The sequence below is a fragment of the Canis lupus genome, chromosome 3 (assembly GCF_003254725.2).
Source record: "Canis lupus dingo isolate Sandy chromosome 3, ASM325472v2, whole genome shotgun sequence".
Taxonomy (NCBI): domain Eukaryota; kingdom Metazoa; phylum Chordata; class Mammalia; order Carnivora; family Canidae; genus Canis; species Canis lupus.
The window spans coordinates 3827618-3850010 of record NC_064245.1 but is presented as its reverse complement, the minus strand read 5'-3'; the positions used below and the strand labels follow the sequence as shown (position 1 = coordinate 3850010).

At 37.4% G+C, this 22393-nt stretch overlaps 1 protein-coding gene across 7 annotated transcripts in view; it reads right to left on the bottom strand.

The window, feature by feature from the left end:
• Positions 1–22393, bottom strand: part of FBXL17 (F-box and leucine rich repeat protein 17) — a 495829-nt gene that overhangs the window by 116240 nt on the left and 357196 nt on the right. The window contains exon 8 of one of the 7 annotated variants that reach the window (XM_049107954.1): positions 20333–20373. The exons of the other annotated variants lie outside the window; for them this stretch is intronic. Coding sequence (XP_048963911.1) covers positions 20348–20373 — 26 coding nt within the window. The 3' untranslated portion in view covers positions 20333–20347. Of the gene's footprint in view, positions 1–20332; positions 20374–22393 lie in introns of those variants that run through there. 7 annotated transcript variants of the gene reach the window in all.

Here is a 22393-nt window from a genome sequence, read left to right as displayed (position 1 = left end):
GTAGGCATGATTATACATTAAATGGGATAACACATGTGAAGTGCCTATCCCGGTGTATGACACACATGAAGAGTTCAACAGACTTTATGTATAAATCAATAAACTCAACAGCTCAACACACACACACACACACACACACACACACACACACACACACACTTGGATTAGAGTTATAAAATACCAAGACAACTTCCATAGGATAGGATAATATATTAAATCAAAGCAGGTTGAATATAGTTGGACAGTTTTAATTGTCTTTCAGATAAACAAGCCCTTTTCAAATTATTGAGTCAAGCTAATCATATCATTGCTATTTCCTTAAATTTGCAGCATCTCAATCACCGCAGGCCCATCAATGCTAAGAGAATCCATGGTAACCACACAAAGTAAACATCCACCTACCCATTAGTGCCAGCAATTATTTGGCATTTGTTATGTTAGTTAAACTGTGTAATGGTGTGTGAGAAATCAGTTTCTGCTTCCTTGACCCTTTGGAAAGCTGGTTTTCCAACCCAGCATGCCTTGCCGAGACTCCAAAGTGTGACAGCTGTGACTTTGGGCACTGATTCTCTCACAAGCCTCTTCTGGAAATGAGGCAGCAAACATTATGGTCTCCTCCAAAAGAGTGGGAATCTATTATAGGGGCTTGATTATTGATAATGACCATTTCTATTTTGGGGCTAACAGCTAACTAGGACTCACATTGTTCATTCTAATAAGTATTCATCATGAACCCTGAACTATCATTTCAGGGAATATTAATTTGAGATGCATGTTATACACAAGAACACAATGAAAGGATTATTTTCATGTCTTTAAATTTCAAGAAATATAACCTGTTGACTTATATTGAAGATGTATAAAGAGATTTAAAAACAGTTAAGAACAGTTTTAAATGTAAATGCATCTTCCATGTTCTCACAAACTCTTAACCATAATCCTGAAGATATTATAGATCTAAAAGTACACAGAAATTTTACTTCGTACGAATTTTCGACTCAACAGATATTTACTATGTCTCCTTAGTAAAATCTCTTGTATTAAATTCTGGGAGAGATACAAAGGTGAATGAACACTTGGCTGTTATTAGGGAACTGACAATTCATAGAGAAGATGAGATATAATCATGAAGGGAGAAGGGAGGGCATGGCCAAGGTCACAGACGCTGGAGTGAGGATGAAACATTTACAGTAGAGTGAGGAGAAGCCCAGCTTGGCTTGGGTAGGAATTCATTTTTTTGTAGAGAAATAGGAGACACTGTGAAACACAGGAAGACCTGGGGGTGAAAACGAATTCTATGGCCCTAGTCATCCCATTCACAGCCATAGGTTTTGCTAGCCAGAATCCTAATATCATCATAACAGGTTTTTTCCTTTACTGTTTCTGCACCTCTGTGCCACTCACAGATACACCTAGGAAGATATGTACAAGGAATGACCAGAGCCCTGGGTCAGGCTCTTCTGTCTCAACAGACACCAAGATTTGACTGGGAAAGTAACCTTCGCCAGGAGCAGAACGGAAAGCCTAGTAGAGGTGGAAAGCTGCTCAGTCATGGCAAGGGGGTTGTGGAGGAAGGACTGATGAGGTCACCCCCACCCTCTACGTTAGCTCTGAGTGTCCTGCTGGTCTAGTGAACACTTGCTCTGTTCTGGCCTGAAGAGAGGATGCCCCCCTTAAGGAAATCTGGGTTGGCAGTGGCAGCTTCTATTTTAAAGCCTAATCCAATATGGCACCAGGGCAGGGACATTACAGGGGAAAAACATTCTCCTTGACATTCTCGCTGGCATGCGAAGGGGAAAGAAACCAATGAACAAACAAAGTAAAACCAAGTATTTATTCGAGAGCCACGCCCAGATGACTTTTTCATTCCACGTCGGTTGACCTCCTTCACTGCTTCCCTTCATTGCAGCCGAAAACACAATGCCTCCCTATGGATGAAGCTATGCGCACGTGTACCTTTACCAGAAAAATAGGGACAAAGAGATCTGAACTAAGCCTGATGGAGCAAATGTTAATCACGGCTGCTTGTTTACTGTGTAACATTTCTGATATAATTTCAGAGTAGCAGAGTGGGGTCCTAACCATAGGAATAAGGAGGAAGAGTGTCACACAATATTTTGGGGGGGGGGGGGCGCAAATAAGGGCAAGGATGAATCTGGAGCACAAAGGTAAATGAAATACATTTGAGAATACTTATTCTCTACTTAAAGTCAGAGAGATTCTCATCTTTGACTGCTATGTAGATAATATATAAATGAATTTTCTTCCATTCATAAGCAGAGAAGTTTAAAAGGGTATTTGTGCTCGAATGTACATCAGGGCACGCTCTACAGGCTTATAGTGCTAGGCCATCAATATTGACCTTATCTATACAAAAGATTTTTATATTAGGATGTCAAGGAAACGTAGCAGGTTCATACAAAAACAAATCCTTCAACGTTCGGCAACACAACGATGGAGTGAGTACTCGGTTTTATAATCGTTTCGCTCCGTGCAGTGCTGAATAGAATACATGGCAATGAACTTGCGATGAAAACAACAACTGATATTTCAAAATGAAACCTTCCTCTGCTGAGAGCCAGAGGAGGAATGCATCCATTTGCTCAGGGCGCTGTCTGGCTACACTTCATCTATGCAGATTTCAGGTTAATTGATAGGACTCACAGACAAGGGTTCTATAAACCATTTTACTGAGCATACATCCTGATTATAATGTCATGTTAAGAAATGGAGTGCAATCTGTCTTCATGTCATATTTAATAGATTTCTAGTAAATAGCCCACAAGTGCTCCTTCTAACAGGTGATGAATTATATTAATGCCCTGTTGTACTTTCATAATTAAGGGTCTGGCAGGATTTCCATTATAATCAAGACTCACGGTAGGGAACAAAAGGGGTTGTTTTCTTGTTTCGTGGCCCTGACCTCAGTCCTCTCCTCATGCCCACAGCCACTTTGGGCCATAGGGAATACGCCTAGGAGGCTAGACTCAGGGAAAAAAACTGGGGAAGTTGGCTGTCTGGGTATCAGGAACCTCCGTCTTTATCAAGGCCTTCCCCTGTCCCCCGGCTCACTTGCTCCTTCCAGGAGAGTCTGCTCTCCCTTTTTTCACTCACAGAGTTGAATTTTCCTTCATCAGGAGCAGGCCTGATGGCTTCTCTTTGATGCCATTTCCTTTCCCAGACTTTGTTGCCCTGCTGTTTCCTCTGGAAGAAACCTGGCTGCCCTGTATCTGAGATGCCCAGTGGCAGAATTCTTTGCCTTTTGAGTAACAATGAATGAAGTTCATAAACAAAACCAATACGAAGACAGCAAAGGGAGAGGTGACTATGACTGATGGGAAGCCTCTCTCCACAAAACAAAGGTGAATATACTCGAAAATTCAGAGGAGAAACCATAGTCCCTAAGGGCCATTCTAAAGTAGCATTTGTAACAGTAGAGATGTCAGAACAGCTAAGCCAGGGGAAGAGGGCAGAGTCCAGGGAGGATGGGAAACTGACCCTGAGTCATGGTCCCTCAAGTTCTTTTGGGGGGCATGCATCACACCCTACGTGCACTAAGACTCACCAGAAACGGAAATAAAAGGGGTTGGGTAGTGTGGAGAAGAACAGAAGTAGAGGGAGAGACAGGAAAAAGAGGAAGACACTCAGAGAGAAAAAGTGGCAGGGGTGTTCTGGATTGGTTTAACCTGCTTTGAAGTAAAAAGAATTGAGGTCCAAAAAGGAAAAAAAAAAATGAAGTTGCCAATCATGCCCCTTGTGGATTAGCAATTTTGAAAAATCTTGTTATTTCCCTCGCAGGCAGACTATGTGGTCTAGTGAGCAAGCACAGCCCTCAGGGTTTGTACAGGTGAGGTTTCTGATTCTCAGCTCCCCCCTCCATGAGCTGATTGCATCAAATTGGACAAGTCACCTGGGGACAACAATATTAACCTCCCAGAGTTATTATGAGGGCAAGCTTAGATATTTAAAGTACTTTCAAGGAGCTGTAGTCCCACTTCTATCTCCTTTCACGTTATATACATTTCAAGTTATTTAATTTTATAAATTTCTAATATAATTTATACGCCTTATCTTTTTTTTTATAAAAGTCAGACATAGTATATTACTATCAACTAGTGAGTAAATACCGCTGAAATGACAATATTAAGAAAGTTCTAGTCCCTCATTTTGCGAGAGTTGCAGAAATACTCTGGGTCTAGTTCCACAGTGAACCAGACATATAATTTCAGTTCCCAGACGCCCCTGAGTTCCTGTTACCTACTTTCTACAGCATACAGTTCATCCTTCTAGTGACCTTTCCCTTTGGTCAAGCCTGAGCAAGGTTCTGCTTTTACAACCAAAATAGCCTAAGACAGGGATCCCTGGGTGGTGCAGCAGTTTGGTGCCTGCCTTTGGCCCAGGGCGCGATCCTGGAGACCCGGGATCGAATCCCACATCGGGCTCCCGGTGCATGGAGCCTGCTTCTCCCTCTGCCTGTGTCTCTGCCTCTCTCTCTTTCTCTCTCCGTGATTATCATAAATAAATAAAAATTAAAAAAAATAGCCTAAGACAGTTGAATCAAGGTCAGATAAAAATAAAAAAAGAACATGGTTATCATGCCATCTAAATCCCTACCTGTTCTACACTGGAATTATATGACTGTAGTGGAGAAAGTAATTTGTTGTGCTTTTACAGTGGACGAGATACTTAAATATTGAGAGGTGCTATTCAGAAAACTGGGATCCACTTTAGCACCCGATCACACTGTTATGCAGAGAATCCTCATATATGCATTTCTGAGCAAAACAAAGAATATTTTCGTTGCTAAAGTCGTATATACTTTTCGAGAGTAAAAACTTTATACACTAACCTTTTGCAGAAAATCAGAATGAATTAGTACGGTATATACGATAACCTGCTATGTCATCGTGCCAGAAGTTTGACCAATTCCTTTTCATGGAAGTTTGAAAATGTCAAGTTCATTTTTAAACCCATGGCTAGTTTCATCTACTTTAAACCAAAAGTGACAAAATAGGAATTGACTGGGGGGAAAATTCTGCAATCCACTGTTCTTAATATTTGATAATCCATGTGAAGCAGGTTTACCACAAACTGCTGTGACAGAACAAAGATGACAGATAAACTCCTGTGACCAAATTAATTGGAAATAGATGCCTCAGTCTTGTGATCCTATTTCAGTTTTTGAAAGAATTATATGCACCTTCAGAGCATGCCACGTCTAAGGATGATTAGTCCTTGTACTGCTGGCATCAGGCTGATATGGCGTGTTGCCAAGTGTCTCAAGAGAAAGCTAAAAGTTCAGTGGAGGTGGTGCAGACTGTGTAGCTATTCCAGGATTACCTCAGAGAACATTCTGGCTTTTCTGCTGAAAGCTTGTCAGAGTCTGATATCTATTCTCTTTGTGCCTGTGATGTGTGTTTTCAGACTGCCATAAATGGACCTTCTCAGATTGGTCTCTTGTTTTATTTTTTGTTTTTTGTTTTTTTTTTTTTCATTTTTGCCATACTGCTGAGACACATAACTTAACCTCAGGCATTCAGTTTATCAGGCCATCTTACACCCACGTACCTCTCTCCACCTTTATTATGATTTATACATGTCAGAGTGATCCGGTATTAAACTATGGGAACTCTAATCCCAAAGAGAACTCTTAATATTTTCCAGTTGCCTGAAAACAATAACATGATATTTATTACACAGAAGTAAACGGTCAAGCATCCATCCATTTGCAGCTAGCCAAAACAGGGTCAAATACTAAACATAACCAAAACTGCTGTCAGTTAAATGATGAAATATCCTACGAATTACTAATTATAAACATTATCATAATGTTTCTTGACTTTGCTTCACAGTAACTCAGTGTGTGGGAAGACAGTAGAGAAGGTGAGAATCTAGACGAAACCAGCTTAGCTGTCTCCTGCAACTGATGAGGTTGGGTACTGTGTATATGCATTATTAGTTTTCTGTAGAGACTTTTGTTAACATTTGAAATTTTCCATGATGAAAACATTTTAAAACACGAAACCTAGCAACTTTGGAAGGTTATATTACTTAACGTGGTTGAAATAAATTTACTTTTCAGACTGGAAATATAATCTACTGAATCATCAGTATCGAATCTACTTTACACAGTAACCATAATAAATATATGAGATAAAATATATCTGTAGCTAGAGTAAATATTTCAAAGTCTAATATAGATATATGCTTTTTATACTGATAAATCTACTTCTCGCCTTGTCAAACCAACCATAACTAATGTAATATAAGGAAACCTGAAAGAAACAATTATTTTAATAGAGATTTTTTTCGTTGGCATGTTTAACTTCAAATCACAAAAGATATAAATGCTCTCAAATTAACCCGTTTTTAGGCTAAGGAAAATTATAAGATTAAACATACACACAAAAAAGCAATCTATTCAAATGTTAGAACAACGTATATATACTTGACACTAATTTAGATCTATTTATCCTTTTATTTGCAATATGAACGAGGTTGCAAGAAGTATTTCCATTTACACTAAAAGAACTCAGATCTCCATATAATATCTTGATAGTCTTGAATGTAACAAGGATACACACTAAAATCAAGTAAACTGCTTGAAACAGATCTAATCGCATCACTTAAAAAAAAAGTTTTAAGTAGAATAGTCTTTCATATCATATTAGAATTATTTTCACAACTCTTGATAGTTACTTTCATTAAAAAAACATATTAACACACTAAGTGTTCCTGTTAATAGAGTGACACACAAATGTGCAGCCCTATTTATGACAATTTCAAAAACTATCATTCAAAAATTAAAAATATATTCCAAAAATCAGTAAATAGCTAACAAATAATATAATATTATTACCTGTAAGATCAATTGTGGGAAAACCATGTTGATATGTCTGAGCATACGTTTTTAATTTTAATACTACTAAATTTTCTTGAAACAAGTTTATTGACATATTATGTTGAAAACTACTAATAAACTCAGGCAAAAAAAAAAAAGTCACATTATTGAAATCTTAATAGATTTTTGAGCAATTGCGTTTATAAAAGGATGACCAGGAGATGATTTGCTTCTTTGACAAGAAATAGGGAAATACAGGAGTGGGAATTTAAAAGTATATTACAGTTCATACACAGTAGAAAATATTTTCTCTGTATGGTCTTTAATCATTAAAAAGAAAAAGAAAAAGATGGCATTAAGAGAAAAAATATTTTTGAGTGATACAGAAAAGCCAAAACCATATAAGTAATGTAGATTTTCAGCTACTCCATTATTCTTAATGCTTTAGCCAACACTCTTCCTTTCTTAAAAAAAGAAAACAAGTAACAAAATAAACAAATATTTAGATACATTATGGTCATTTCTCCTAGGAGCTAATACCTATCCTGGATTAAAAAAAAATATTTAAAAAGAATAATAGCAATTACAGAATGAAACTTTTTATACTAGGTGCTTTGTATAAGTTCTCTCTTGTCTTCTTTCCTAAGCTCTTGACTTATTTTCAGGTTAGGAAAACGGCTCATGTAAATTCAGTAGCTCAAGACACATATCTAATAAGACAGTAGTAGTGCTTTGGCTTAATGCCTGCTCATGCTCTTTGCATATTGTGTGTCCAAAAAATAAAACCCGTCTTCAGTGGGCATCTTGTTCATTGTTTTTAAACAATGTCTACAATAAAAATATTCAAAGGCAAGAAATTTAGCATAATTTAGCATATGCTGAATAGATGCTGAACCATGGCTGAATATGAGAAAATTGAGAAATAGGTTTTGAGTGTCCTTAGGAATGAATAAGAAGCTCTGGTCAGGCCAAGCAATGATTAAATCTATACCTATCTTAATGATAAAAGACAATACTTTGATGGTGTTGAATTCATCATGGATGTATTACATGGAATTGAACTGATGCTGATGGCTGAAATTATTTTCTAAATTAATTAGATTCTTTTGTATAAATATTGGTTACAAAAGGATACCATTGGAATTTTCCTTGTGTGTATATATATATATATTTGAAGACACAAATCTAATAATGGTAATTTGAGATCATTAATACAAACAAGTGGGGTGACCAGGTTTTCTTTAGCACACCAGGACAATTTTAATATATTTCTTTTTTTTTTTTTTAAGAAAAATTAACTTTAAAAAAATAAGGATAAAAATGACAAAAAAATTCAGAATTCTCTTCATAATATATGCTGTATATAGTGGGGCTATAACATCCTGAATTCTATGATTAGTCTGAAACTAAGTAATTCTATACTCAGGAGTCTAGCAAGATATCACCTTTCAACTCATTACCACTTTCTTATGCTGCAGAAACAGATTAATCTGAGAACTTACTGGCCAAACACTTTCCTTCCACTTTTGCAATTAAAATTTTTTTCAATCATTTTTTCTTGAAGATGTCATAGAGAGTGCTAACACTTTCATAAGCACAATCAACACCTTTAGAGCACTGAAAAATTGATAGGAGTTGAACATATAGGCTGCTACAAATAGTCCCTTTTCTAAGTAGTTCAGTTTTAGGAGTAATACTCTTGCAGAACCAAACAAATGATTTTATAAAAAGTAGAACAATACATTTGAAGATCATTTACTACATATGAATGAAACCTCAAACACAAATAACCAGTGCTATTGAAAACAGACCAAATTTGGATGTTTAGTTCTTAAATGTGAAAATTTTGCTTAAACCAATTAAAAGAATAAAATTCCTCATCTAGATATGGCAGTGCATTTGAATGCTTTGATCCATTAGTTAAAAATGATTCATTAATTAAAACAGTATGATAATCTGATCTTTGGTTTAGCCTAATGTAGGTAACCACCTACCTGGAATTTAACCCCAAACTAAATTTTCTCTTAGACAGCAATGAAATTTGGTAAGAGGAAGAATTTTGTGCAACGAAGCCAACCTCTGACGAGACTTAATAAGGAAGAGGATCATCTCAAATGGCTATTTACCTCATATCATGTCTATATACCCACAGTATTCTCATTTGAACACCTAAATAAGAGTACATTCGATGTATTTGGAATTTGTAATATTTCTAGATAAATATGAGAACATACTGTGACTCTCTGAATGAAGTTAATTTCTCCACTGTTGGCAGTATTTGTGGATCTCTACTCAAAAAGACCACCATTGCTGGGCTCCAGAAGGGAGCTCTGCAGTTCCTTTTTGCTCCTCCCCTAACCTCTCCACATTTCTCTCTATGAAGTGTGTGAATCTGAAGTTGGATTCTAGCATGGTGGATGAGTAACAGGCTCTAGGGATGAAACTTTCAGAAGAGGTAAGAACTTTTCTTTACCCAGTATGGTGGTTGCTTCTTCTGGCATCCTTCTATGAGGTTCCACTCAACACCCTACCCACCATCTCTTTTCCTTCAGCATGGGCAGGCGAGAGAGGGCGCAGAAGGATGTGCTTTTTTGTTTCAATGTGGTTACTAACTTTAAGGATTGATGTTCAGGGGTCAGAAACCCGCTTGGCTTCTCCCTGGACAAAAGGAGGACTCCATGTGTTGTTGTTTTTTTTAAGAGTTCTGTGTGAAGTTTGTGGCCAATCATGTTCATTATCATTTATTCATTTGCCAATTATCAGGTGAATAATAATTCAGGGTACAAAATCTAGTGTCTGTAATTTGAATTCTAGCTCCATCACTGAAAAACTGCATGACTTTGGGCATTAATTTCTTTGTGTCTTAGTTTTCTCATCTGTAATTTGGGAGTAATAATAAAAACTGCCTAGTAGAATGCTGGTAAGAACTGATTAAGTTAATAAATATGGAAACTTAAAATAGACTGAATATAACAAATGCATGATAAACATTAAATACTATTATTGATAATTATTTAATATAATGAATATTAATAATGCTAGTCTTGCTTGGCAAGCAGCAAAGCAAGAGAAGACACAAATATGCACATGAAAGACAAGGTCCCTACCCCGAGGGAACCGGTGTTAGGTTAAGGTACTAAGTGTTCATCTTCTTAGAGACTGCTAGGATTTGTCTGAGTCATGATTCCTGTGGTAAAGTGCCATCTTAATCACAATCTGAAATTTTATCTTTATAACAAACATCAACTTTCAGAATAAGACCAGGGCCAAATCTGAGCCTCACTGGCTAAAATCTGTATATTGAAAGGGGCTCAACTTTTATACTTCAAGCTTGACCTACTAACAAATGTTTTCTAAAGGTGATAATATTAAATAGGTACCTGAAAGTAAGGCTTCATGGGACTGAATTAAAACATATGTGACTACAGATAAGTGGAGGCCCAAAAACACAAAGGATGCCAGCCTTACTTCTCAGCTACTTATGCCTGTCTTTAAATACAGATGGGGTCTTGTTTTCTTTCTTTTTTTTTTTTTTAATTTTTTAAAGATTTATTTATGATAGAGAGAGAGAGATGGGCAGAGACACAGGAGGAGGGAGAAGCAGGCTCCATGACGGGAGCCCCGGGACTCCAGGATCGCCACCCAGGGATCCCCCGGGGTCTTGTTTTCTAAAAGCCTCTGGCTTGTCTAACATGACTACACAGCTAACACGGCTGCATGTGAACAGATGGAGCAGGTAAATGGTTCTTCTGAAAGCAGAGACATGAGTATAAAAGGCTGAGTTCAAGGAGCAAGGCTGAGGTTTCATGGTTTATAGTCCTGGCGGCCTGGGAAATGTCATTCAAAAACAAATGTCATGCACATAAAAGATGTATTTTTTTAAAATTCATTTTGTTTTCATCTAAAAGAGCATAGTGGGGGCGCCTGGTAGTCAGTTGGGTTCAGTGTCTGCCTTCGGTTCAGATCATGATCCTGGGGTCCAGGGATCAAGCCCCACATTGGGCTCCCTGCTATGCAGGGATCCTGCTTCTCCTCCCTCCTCCCTCTGTCACACCCCCTGCTAGTGTGTGTGTGCTCTCTCTCTCTAATAAATAAAATCTTTAAAAAATATATAAAAAATAAAAGAGCATGATGTTTTTTGAAGCAGTGATACCTAAATGGAGCCAATCATAAAACTCACCAGAGAAACACTCAATAACATTAACAAAAAAACCACAGAGCTCTGCTCACTACCCCTACCCCTCACCCCCATCCTGGCTAAGAGTCAGATTTAGTAGGTCTGCTGGAAGGACGGTCATTTGTAGCTTCCCTATTCCCAGAGCTACCCAGAATATCTGAAGACCAGGGTTGGATGTATTCACCTTAATCTGATCTTTAGAATTGTCACCCAGCCCCCAACTTCCACAGAGACTCTGGTTTTACCAGTCTAGGGTGGGACCTGATACTGGTGTTTTAATAAAGCTTGCCCATGTGATTCTAAGGTCCAGTTAGACCTATGGACTATGGGCCTAATTCAACGCTTTTCTTCTGAGCAGTTTATTACAAAACGGGATGTGATTTCCGTGCTTCAGACCTAAGATATGCCACTGTCACTGCCAGGAGAAGTTACACGAGCTCTTACTCTGCATAAGCTTCAGCGCTGAGTGAAGTCACAAACATAACTTGAGGGTATACATCCTAACTACGGATGAAGCCAAATTATAGATAAGATTTAAAAATTAAATTCCAGGGTGACATATATACTATTTAGTCTTCATCCACTTCCCCAGAAATAACCTGAAAACTGCTCTTTCAGATCTAAGTTTCTCCTCTTACTTTATCTCTTTCTCTTTTTTGGTATTTAGATACTGCTTATGATGGGAGAAAAACAATACTGCATGGTTTATCTGTTTTGTTTTTTTTTTACAATATCCTTTCATCAGCTTGGAGAAGTAGAGAGTCAACATAATTTATGTTCAGAGGGACCCTACATAAAATACACTTTAACATATCTAAGCCTATCATTCCAGTGCTTGGGGTAGGGAGATTAAATCACACTATTTAGTGAAATAAGAACTAATTACTTAAATCAAAATTTCTTTCAAACCTCCCAAGACACAAGAGTCCAGGGCCAGATGGCTTCCCAGGGGAATTCTATCAAACGTTTAAAGAAGAAACCATACCTATTCTCCTAAAGCTGTTTGGAAAGATAGAAAGAGATGGAGTACTTCCAAATTCGTTCTATGAAGCCAGCATCACCTTAATTCCAAAACCAGACAAAGACCCCACCAAAAAGGAGAATTACAGACCAATATCCCTGATGAACATGGATGCAAAAATTCTCAACAAGATACTGGCTAGTAGGATCCAACAATACATTAAGAAAATTATTCACCATGACCAAGTAGGATTTATCCCTGGGACACAAGGCTGGTTCAACACCCGTAAAACAATCAATGTGATTCATCATATCAGCAAGAGAAAAACCAAGAACCATATGATCCTCTCATTGGATGCAGAGAAAGCATTTGACAAAATACAGCATCCATTCCTGATTAAAACTCTTCAGAGTGTAGGGATAGAGGGAACATTCCTCAACATCTTAAAAGCCATCTACGAAAAGCCCACAGCAAATATCATTCTCAATGGGGAAGCACTGGGAGCCTTTCCCCTAAGATCAGGAACAAGACAGGGAAGTCCACTCTCACCACAGCTATTCAACATAGTACTGGAAGTGCTAGCCTCAGCAATCAGACAACAAAAAGACATTAAAGGCATTCAAATTGGCAAAGAAGAAGTCAAACTCTCCCTCTTCGCCGATGACATGATACTCTACATAGAAAACACAAAAGTCTCCACCCCAAGATTGCTAGAACTCAGACAGCAATTTGGTAGCGTGGCAGGATACAAAATCAATGCCCAGAAATCAGTGGCATTTCTATACACTAACAATGAGACTGAAGAAAGAGAAATTAAGGAGTCAATCCCATTTACAATTGCACCCAAAAGCATAAGATACCTAGGAATAAACCTAACCAAAGATGTAAAGGATCTATACCCTCAAAACTATAGAACACTTCTGAAAGAAATTGAGGAAGACACAAAGAGATGGAAAAATATTCCATGCTCATGGATTGGCAGAATTAATATTGTGAAAATGTCAATGTTACCCAGGGCAATATACACGTTTAATGCAATCCCTATCAAAATACCATGGACTTTCTTCAGAGAGTTAGAACAAATTATTTTAAGATTTGTGTGGAATCAGAAAAGACCCCGAATAGCCAGGGGAATTTTAAAAAAGAAAACCATATCTGGGGGCATCACAATGCCAGATTTCAGGTTGTACTACAAAGCTGTGGTCATCAAGACAGTGTGGTACTGGCACAAAAACAGACACATAGATCAGTGGAACAGAATAGAGAATCCAGAAGTGGACCCTGAACTTTATGGGCAACTAATATTCGATAAAGGAGGAAAGACTATCCATTGGAAGAAAGACAGTCTCTTCAATAAATGGTGCTGGGAAAATTGGACATCCACATGCAGAAGAATGAAACTAGACCACTCTCTTTCACCATACACAAAGATAAACTCAAAATGGATGAAAGATCTAAATGTGAGACAAGATTCCATCAAAATCCTAGAGAAGAATACAGGCAACACCTTTTTTGAACTCGGCCACAGTAACTTCTTGCAAGATACATCCACGAAGGCAAAAGAAACAAAAGCAAAAATGAACTATTGGGACTTCATCAAGATAAGAAGCTTTTGCACAGCAAAGGATACAGTCAACAAAACTAAAAGACAACCTACAGAATGGGAGAAGATATATGCAAATGATGTATCAGATAAAGGGCTAGTTTCCAAGATCTATAAAGAACTTATCAAACTCAACAGCAAAGAAACAAACAATCCAATCATGAAATGGGCAAAAGACATGAAGAGAAATCTCACAGAGGAAGACACAGACATGGCCAACATGCACATGAGAAAATGCTCTGCATCACTTGCCATCAGGGAAATACAAATCAAAACCACAATGAGATACCACCTCACCCCAGTGAGAATGGGGAAAATTAACAAGGCAGGAAACCACAAATGTTGGAGAGGATGTGGAGAAAAGGGAACCCTCCTGCACTGTTGGTGGGAAGGTGATCTGGTGCAGCCACTCTGGAAAACTGTGTGGAGGTTCCTCAAAGGGTTAAAAATAGACCTGCCCTATGACCCAGCAATTGCACTGCTTGGGGATTTACCCCAAAGATACAGATGCAGTGAAACGCCGGGACACCTGCACCCGATGTTTATAGCAGCAATGGCCACGATAGCCAAGCTGTGGAAGGAGCCTCGGTGTCCATCGAAAGATGAATGGATAAAGAAGATGTGGTTTATGTATACAATGGAATATTACTCAGCTATTAGAAATGACAAATACCCATCATTTGCTTCAACGTGGATGGAACTGGAGGGTATTATGCTGAGTGAAGTAAGTCAATCGGAGAAGGACAAACATTATATGTTCTCATTCATTTGGGGAATATAAATAATAGTGAAAGGGAATATAAGGGAAGGGAGAAGAAATGTGTGGGAAATATCAGAAAGGGAGACAGAACGTAAAGACTGCTAACTCTGGGAAACGAACTAGGGGTGGTGGAAGGGGAGGAGGGCGGGGGGTGGGGGTGAATGGGTGACGGGCACTGGGGGTTATTCTGTATGTTGGTAAATTGAACACCAATAAAAAATAAATTAAAAAAAATATATATATATAAATTTCTTTCAGATGAAGTTAGAGGAGTGATGAAATAGGACTTTACTTACTTGCATCTAAAAATTTTGAGATTAAAAATTACACACACACTGATGTTTAAAGATATAAAAGTTGGGGCAGGTACATGGTCATCTAGGCAGTCTAATACCATGTAATGCTGAGATTTTCTTATAACAAAAAAGAAGTAGGAGGAATAAGAGACAGATCATCTCTTTATACAGTTTAGTGATCAATAGATTTAGACTGGGAAGGAACTAACTTTCCACTACGGGAATACAACATATCACAAATATCCCGTACTAACGTGAAAAGTACAATATCATTAAATACAGAGAAAAATGAAATTTTCTGTTATCGCACATCAGACAAGAACACTTTGTCTCCCTGAGACTGGAGTGAGAATTCCAAAACTACTGGCCTCGAAAAGGATGTATAACAAGGCTATGATTCTTCCAATTTCTGTCATTATTTTTTTAATGTTAAAAAACCTCGGGATCCCTGGGTGGCGCAGCGGTGGGATCCCTGGGTGGCGCAGCGGTTTGGCGCCTGCCTTTGGCCCAGGGTGCGATCCTGGAGACCCGGGATCGAATCCCACATCGGGCTCCCGGTGCATGGAGCCTGCTTCTCCCTCGGCCTGTGTCTCTGCCTCTCTCTCTCTCTCTCTGATGACTATCATAAATAAATAAAAATTGAAAAAAAAATTAAAAAAAAATAAAAAAATAAAAAACCTTGCCATTACTAAGTAGATTTTCCCCTCTGTCCTTCTACATGATGTAAAAGGTAACTGACGGCACAATGAAACAAGAATTACTTGTACAAGTTCTAAAATCTGCTTTGGGGGACACATTTTAAAAAATTTTTTTATCATGAAAAATTTCCAACATACAGAAAAGTAGAAAAATTGGTACAATGAACTTCCATGTACCCATCACCTCGCTTCAACAATTAACTCCTCGGCAAAACTGTTTTGTAAATACCCCTACATACTCTCCCTGTCCTAATGGGCTCACTGGCTGGACTTCTTTAAAGCAAATCCCAAACAGCAGGACAGATCACTGGATGGGCAGGGGGCATTTAATCAAGCCATTATTCACCATCTGAATAATTTGGATTTTGTTTTCTTTTTAAAGACATATCTCTTGTACATTTTTTATTGCCAAAATTTTTTCTCTATGTTTTAATGCTTTCATAAGCTTGCTAAGGGGGGAAAAAAGATTCTCTCAAGCAGGTGTAATAAGGTGATGATTCTTTACACATGTGTATTTCTGATGTATAATCTATGATTCTATTAAAATAAATCACCAGGTAAGAAATTAGAGATGCAGGGATTTATTAAACTCCCATTTGCAAATATGTGCTAAAATAAAGCTATTAAATACGTGCAGTTTTCCTCACATTTTTGATATATCAATCAGGAAAGCTCAGTGTCAGTACAGTCTCCATTTTACATTCATTTGACTAAGCAATAAACAATCCATGCAGATGCTTTCCATGTATCTTAACGCCACGACCCACATAAGTAGGAAAATTTCCTATATTTTCCTTAAGTTGTTTAATCTAACATATATTTCTCCTAGGGTGTTTCCTTTTTACATGTAATGTCTTCTTTTCATAGAATGTGTATGTTGAGAAAGAGGGTAGATGTTATCACTCTTCAGAAATCTTCCTTCAAATCACATTCCTTTGTATCATGATGTTATCCCAAATAGGTAAGTGACAGCAGTGCTAAGACAAAATGTGGTGGTAAATCAAAATTTATATTTGAGAAATCCATAGCCAACCAATTTTTGAATAGACTCTACCTGCCAGATCAAGCTCACTTCAAACTCACATCCTTCAGCTCAAGAATAAGCGTTCCCGTCGGTAACTGTGGTGCAGAGTTCAAAGAGCTAGCACTGATTCTTAATATTATGTTAAAATCATACTGAAATTATCCTTTTGGCTAAATCTACATACTTAAAAGCTAATTTTAAAGGTAAAAATTGTGTCTTATTAAAGAAGGCTTGAAAGAGGCACCATAACACTGATTCACAAATAGAATAAACACTGATTCATAAAGCTGGATTGTTTCCTCGGACTATTCTAAGAAGATTCCAAAATTACTCCCAATAAAGGCTGTGACATGGTATCACAAAAATTGTTTTTAAAAAGAAAATCCTCCATTTTGATGCCAAGTAATTCCACTGTTAAAAAAAAAAAATCAACAAAATAGTGTATTTTCTTACTATTGCACTGCTTTAAGGATGATGGAACTGGTGATAAAGCAAAATCTTATTGTGTGTGTGCACGCATGTGCTCACACATGCACAAGTATTAGCCTTCCTTCTTCCCTTCAGGCCACAGGCAATTAATTTATGAATAGTTTTGTCTTCAGGCTGAAGACAGCATTAAAATTATATATTTTAAAAAAACCTATAGAAGACAGTAAACAATAAGACTTTAGATATTTCTATAATGCCACATATATTTAAAGAAAAGTGTTTTTTTAAGCAGAAAAGGAGGCAAAATTAATCTCTGCTATTAGAAGGAATGATGCTGATTACCCTTGGGGTGGCGTAATGACTGGAAAGGGTCAGGAGAGGTGAGGACTGTGGGGTAGTGGAAATGTTTCTTCATAGGGGGTATTCAGTTTGTGAAGATTCACTGAACTTACAATATATGTGCACTTTTTTCTATATTATTCTTAAAATTTTTTTAAGTGGAAAAGGAATTAAAATACTAGAGAATTTTTTAATTTTCTATATACTTTTTAAAGATTTTATTTATGTATTCATGAGAGACACAGAGAGAGGCAGAAACACAGGCAGAGGGAGAAGCAGGCTCCCAGCGGGGAGCCTAGTGCGGAACTCGATCCCAGGACCCTGGGATCATGCTCCAAGCCGAAGGCAGATGCTCAACCACTGAGCCACCCAGGTGTCTCAAAATTTTCTATATTTTTATGTATTAGTAAATATATAATATATATAAAGATACAGAGTGGTTCTTTTAATTTCAATGCTGTATAAGACAAACTATTTCCTACCCAACCTGATTTATTTAAAATACGTGTTCCTCTGAGAAACTGGGAATAATTCTGGATGTGACTCCATTAGGAATAAAGATGGCTAAACGAACTCTTTTAGTATAGTATATTTAAACTATCTCTATCAGGTAACCCAAAAGAACCAAAAAAAAAGATATATTCTTCATCAATTCTAACAGGCCTTGTTTTAGAGACTACAACATTCCCCTTACTTTTAAGGGGGAAAAAAAACCTTATCTGTTCCATAAAAGTTTGTATATGTGTGCATCAATGTAACCAAAAGCCTAATGAAGTCAAATTTCTGAGGGCTTTTATAAATTATTCAAGACCTTTAAAATAATTATTTTTGAAAAATGATATGAGAGATGTATCATATGTAAGATGTAAGAAATTCAAGTAGTCTGGTCTCACTTAAAGTTTAATTTAATAATATTATCAAATAAAAATAAATACTATTACATATATTAAATAAATAGTATTAAGTCAATGAACATTTAAATTAATTCTGTGAAACCTAGTAAGAGACATAAAGCTGTTATCGTAAAAGAAGGTGAAAGTTCTGGACATGGAACATTGAAATTGGAAAAATGTAGACATTAAAAGAGACATTCAGACAAAAATTTGAAGCCAGCAGCTGGTGAAGTACATGGGGTAGCTGAGTCTAGAAGAGAGAGCCCACTACAACAGATTTACCCATTTAGATACAATTAGACACTTGGGCAGAAAAAGCTACTTAATTTTATGGTTAGCTTATGACCATACTCAATAACTTGAACCATGTCATAATGCTCAACATCATTACAAATTCCCAATGTTCTCATGTATGCCATGTCTGTTTTCACCTTTGCTCTTGTGATACTGCTCACTGTATGGCCCAATTTTCCCATCCAGATCTTTCCTTCCTTACTTCCTCCACCAGCCTAACATCTTCATCCTTTCTGAAATCTTCTCTGATCACATCTCAGTTCCCGATGATCTTTCTCCTTCTCTAAATCGTCTGACCCTAAGAACTTAACTCTTCTGTAAGATATGTTTTATGAGTGAAACTCATTTTTTTTCTGATGGGAAAAGCAAAAAAGGGACAAATTCCATCCACTATATTGTCTCATTGAATCTTTCTAATAGTCTAATTCACAGATGAAGAAAGTAAGACTCACGAGAAACTAAATAATTTGCCCATCTTCATATAGACATTGAGAGGTAAGACTGAGTTCTGAACAAGGGCTTGACGCCAAAATATTAAAGCCTCCAACTGCCCTCCAGCAGATGGGGACTTTGAAGGACAAAGAACACTGTACTTTACTATGGTACCTCTTCTAGAAAATGGGTTGCTTACTAACTTCACTGTCCTTGCATGTTGCCTGAGACAGATTCATATGTAAAATATTAAAAGATAAGGAATCTGCATATGTTCATATACTGTGTTAATGGTAGGGCAGGCACTAGAAACTGTCTCCTAGCTATTTTGTACCATGTTCCACTGAACACTAATAGCATAGAGTGCTCAAGGATGAATGATTTTCCCTAAGCACACAGCATATTGTGGTGGAAAGGGTACCAGATTCAGGGCAGAGAAATCTGGGTTTAAATCGCATCTCTAACATTACTTTGTATCCTTAGGCAATATTTGCAAATACTCAGCATATTTCCATATATAACAATAGTAATAAAGATGCTCAAGATCTATAATGGGAAGACTAAGGGATCTGATAAATGTTAAATTACTAACAAAATACTCAAAGTTAGTCCTCCTGCCCTCTCCCAACTTACACGTGATAGTGAAATGGTCAACTCTGGTGTTCTACTGATACATCATCATCTGCAGGGGTTCATCATAAAGCAGGGTACAGAAATCAGGTATATGTCCTCTATGGGGTATCTATTCCACAGGGCTTCCACGACCCCTCCACATGTCCCTATGGAAGAATTGTGCTCCTTGCTTGCTATTCACTACTCAAGAGTATTCAGGAAGTGGCATCTTGAAAATAATTTCAAGAATTCATTATCATATCAAATAATACAGGTTTCATTATAAGAGGGCAAGGAGTTGTGAAGGAGATGGATCCCTTTTTATCTGTCTGATTTGTTCCTGTCTATCCTCCAGGATGTCAGATGAACACTCAATTTATTTATAAATTATCCTACAGCTGAGAACAAAAAGATGAGATTATAAAAAGACAGGGGGGGGGAGCCTCAGAAGGATGAAGAAAGAGGTAAACTTAAGACCTCTTAACTAGATGGATGAATTAACAACCTGACTCAACAAGGTTATAAAATAGATGAAATTCCTGTTCAGTGACTGGTTACATCTTTGCCACAAAGAAAAAAAAAATAGAAGTCACACTGACATCCATTTTTCTCATATGTCACTAAATTTAGAATGAATCCTAAAATGGAGTTTTATGTTAAAGATGGATAATCTAGAGCTGCATTCCAATACAGTAGCCACTAGCAACACATGGCTATTGAGCACTGGAAACATGGATAGTCAGATTTGAGATGTGCTGTAAATGTAAAATACACACCAGATCTCAAAGATGTAGTATAACAAAGAGAATGTAAATACCTCAGTAGTTATAGTTTTACTTCATTACATGCTGAAATGATAATATTTTAGAAATTATTTTATTAAATAAAATACATTAATAAAATGAATTTCACCAGCTTCTTTTCACTTTTTTCAATGTGCTTCCAGAAAATTTGAAATTACATATGTAGCTCATATTTGCGGCTTTCATTACATTTGTATTAGACAGCATTGGCCTAGAATGAGAACCAAAGATATGTGACATTCAAGCAAGTGATAATATGTGAGAAATACTCTCTTCAACTCAAACAAGAGGAGCTGAACTTCATTAAGAATTACATTTGCCAACTGTTTCCTGAGTCACAGATATTCATATGAAATTATCAGTAGGTATTTAGCATGTTACGTTGTTACCTGAAATGTTTTCGCTCTTCAATATCGTGATCTACTGAGATAAGATTTAAAGAGCTTAATTTTAAATATATATTTTCAATATGAATTCTAAATATATTTAAGTGATATAGATGCATCAGAACACCAGATTTCAGTGTGCGTGTGTATATATGTATACACATATGTTTACTTTGAGGTCAGAAAATCAAAAGCACGGGAAAGCTCTGGAAACCTGAGATTTGTCATCTCTTTCCTAAATTACTCCCATATCTTCCTTGTTTATTGGTCTCTTCACTGATCTCTTTTCATTGAAACCCATCCTCCACACTACTTCTAAAGTTCTGGTTTGGAAGATAAATTGGATTTTGTCACTTTCCTCCTCAAACACCTCCAATAGCTCCCAACACTTACAGCATAAAGTCTAAATTCTTCAGAGATAAAGCTTGCCAACATCTCACTCCAAACTTCTTTTCTTCTCCACCAGAGGCAAATGCCTTGCTCTTCCCAACTATGCCAGCTTTGCTCAGGACTCTGCTGCCCTCATTTCCCTCCTTGTCTGCTGGTGATCTGTCCTTGCCTTCAGTGATACCCCTAGGTGACTTGGGATCACCTTTTCTATACTCTCCAGATATCCAGTGTATTGATATCATGATATATCCCACTCATCACGTTATATTGTATAGGGCTACTGCCCCACCCAAGATCAGTTTGAGAGGGAGGAGATGAAGATAAACACCTTAGTAGTATACCCCTGTGTCCCTAGATCTAACAGTATAGTGACAGATATGAACTAGGTCTTCAATAAATACTCATGTTTTTCCTTTCTTCTTAGGTATCAGCCACATATGACTCGTGTTTTTGAAACATCTAGAGCTTTCCTACAACTGGGACCTATATCCCTGCTCTTCTACCACAGTTTGGAATGCTTTTCTTTTTGAAATTTGTTTTCTTTTGGTTTTACCAGAATAATACACACATAATGTTTGGGGTAAAAAAGTTAGGGGCACCTGAGTGGCGCAGTAGGTTAAGCATCCGACTCTTTCAGTTTAGTTCATGATTTCAGAGTCATGACATCAAACCCAGCATTGGGTTCCATACTCGGTGTGGAGCCTGCTTGAGATTCTCAATCTCTCTCTCTCTCTCTCTCTCTCTCTCTCCCTCTGCTCCTCCCCACTCTCTCTGTGTCAAATAAATAATTAATTTTTAAAAGTGTTCAAAAAAAAAAAAAAGTTAACCACCACCACCAGCCGTCTCCTGTTATGTACTTCATCTCTAAGCCCTACTCCCTGAAGTCAATCACTTCCAACTCCTTTAGGTGTTTCCTTTTATTCTTCCCTTCATTTTTATATTTCTTAGACCTTGCTCTCAAAGAACACAGAGGCAAAAGAAGGCAGGTTTACCTGATTCTTTATGCTTCCTAAAACATCTTGTAGAGTACTTTACGCACGATAGATACTCAACAAACACTTGTTGGTTGATTGAAGAAATGGATAAGTGAATATTCATGCTCTTTTGTGCTTAAGCATACACTACTCAACAGTCTTAAGAGTAGAGATGCATTCATATACCACAGTCAAGGCAAAGAAGTTAAAAGGGGTACCGATTAAGAACAAGCAGAAAGGAGATAATGAAAGGCCAAGGAGGGCAGAAACCAGGAATCTTCCAAACCACAAAAGTCAGGGTAGCCTGGGAAGAGAGGTTATGTGAATGAGTTTTAAAATCAGATACATTTGGATTTGTACTCTAGCTGAATAACCCTGAGGAAATTACAGAACTTTCCAGACCTCCCCATTTACTTATCTGTTAAGTGGGGATAATACTCCCTCCCTTCAAGATTTGCTATAAACGAGCTTGTAGTATGCT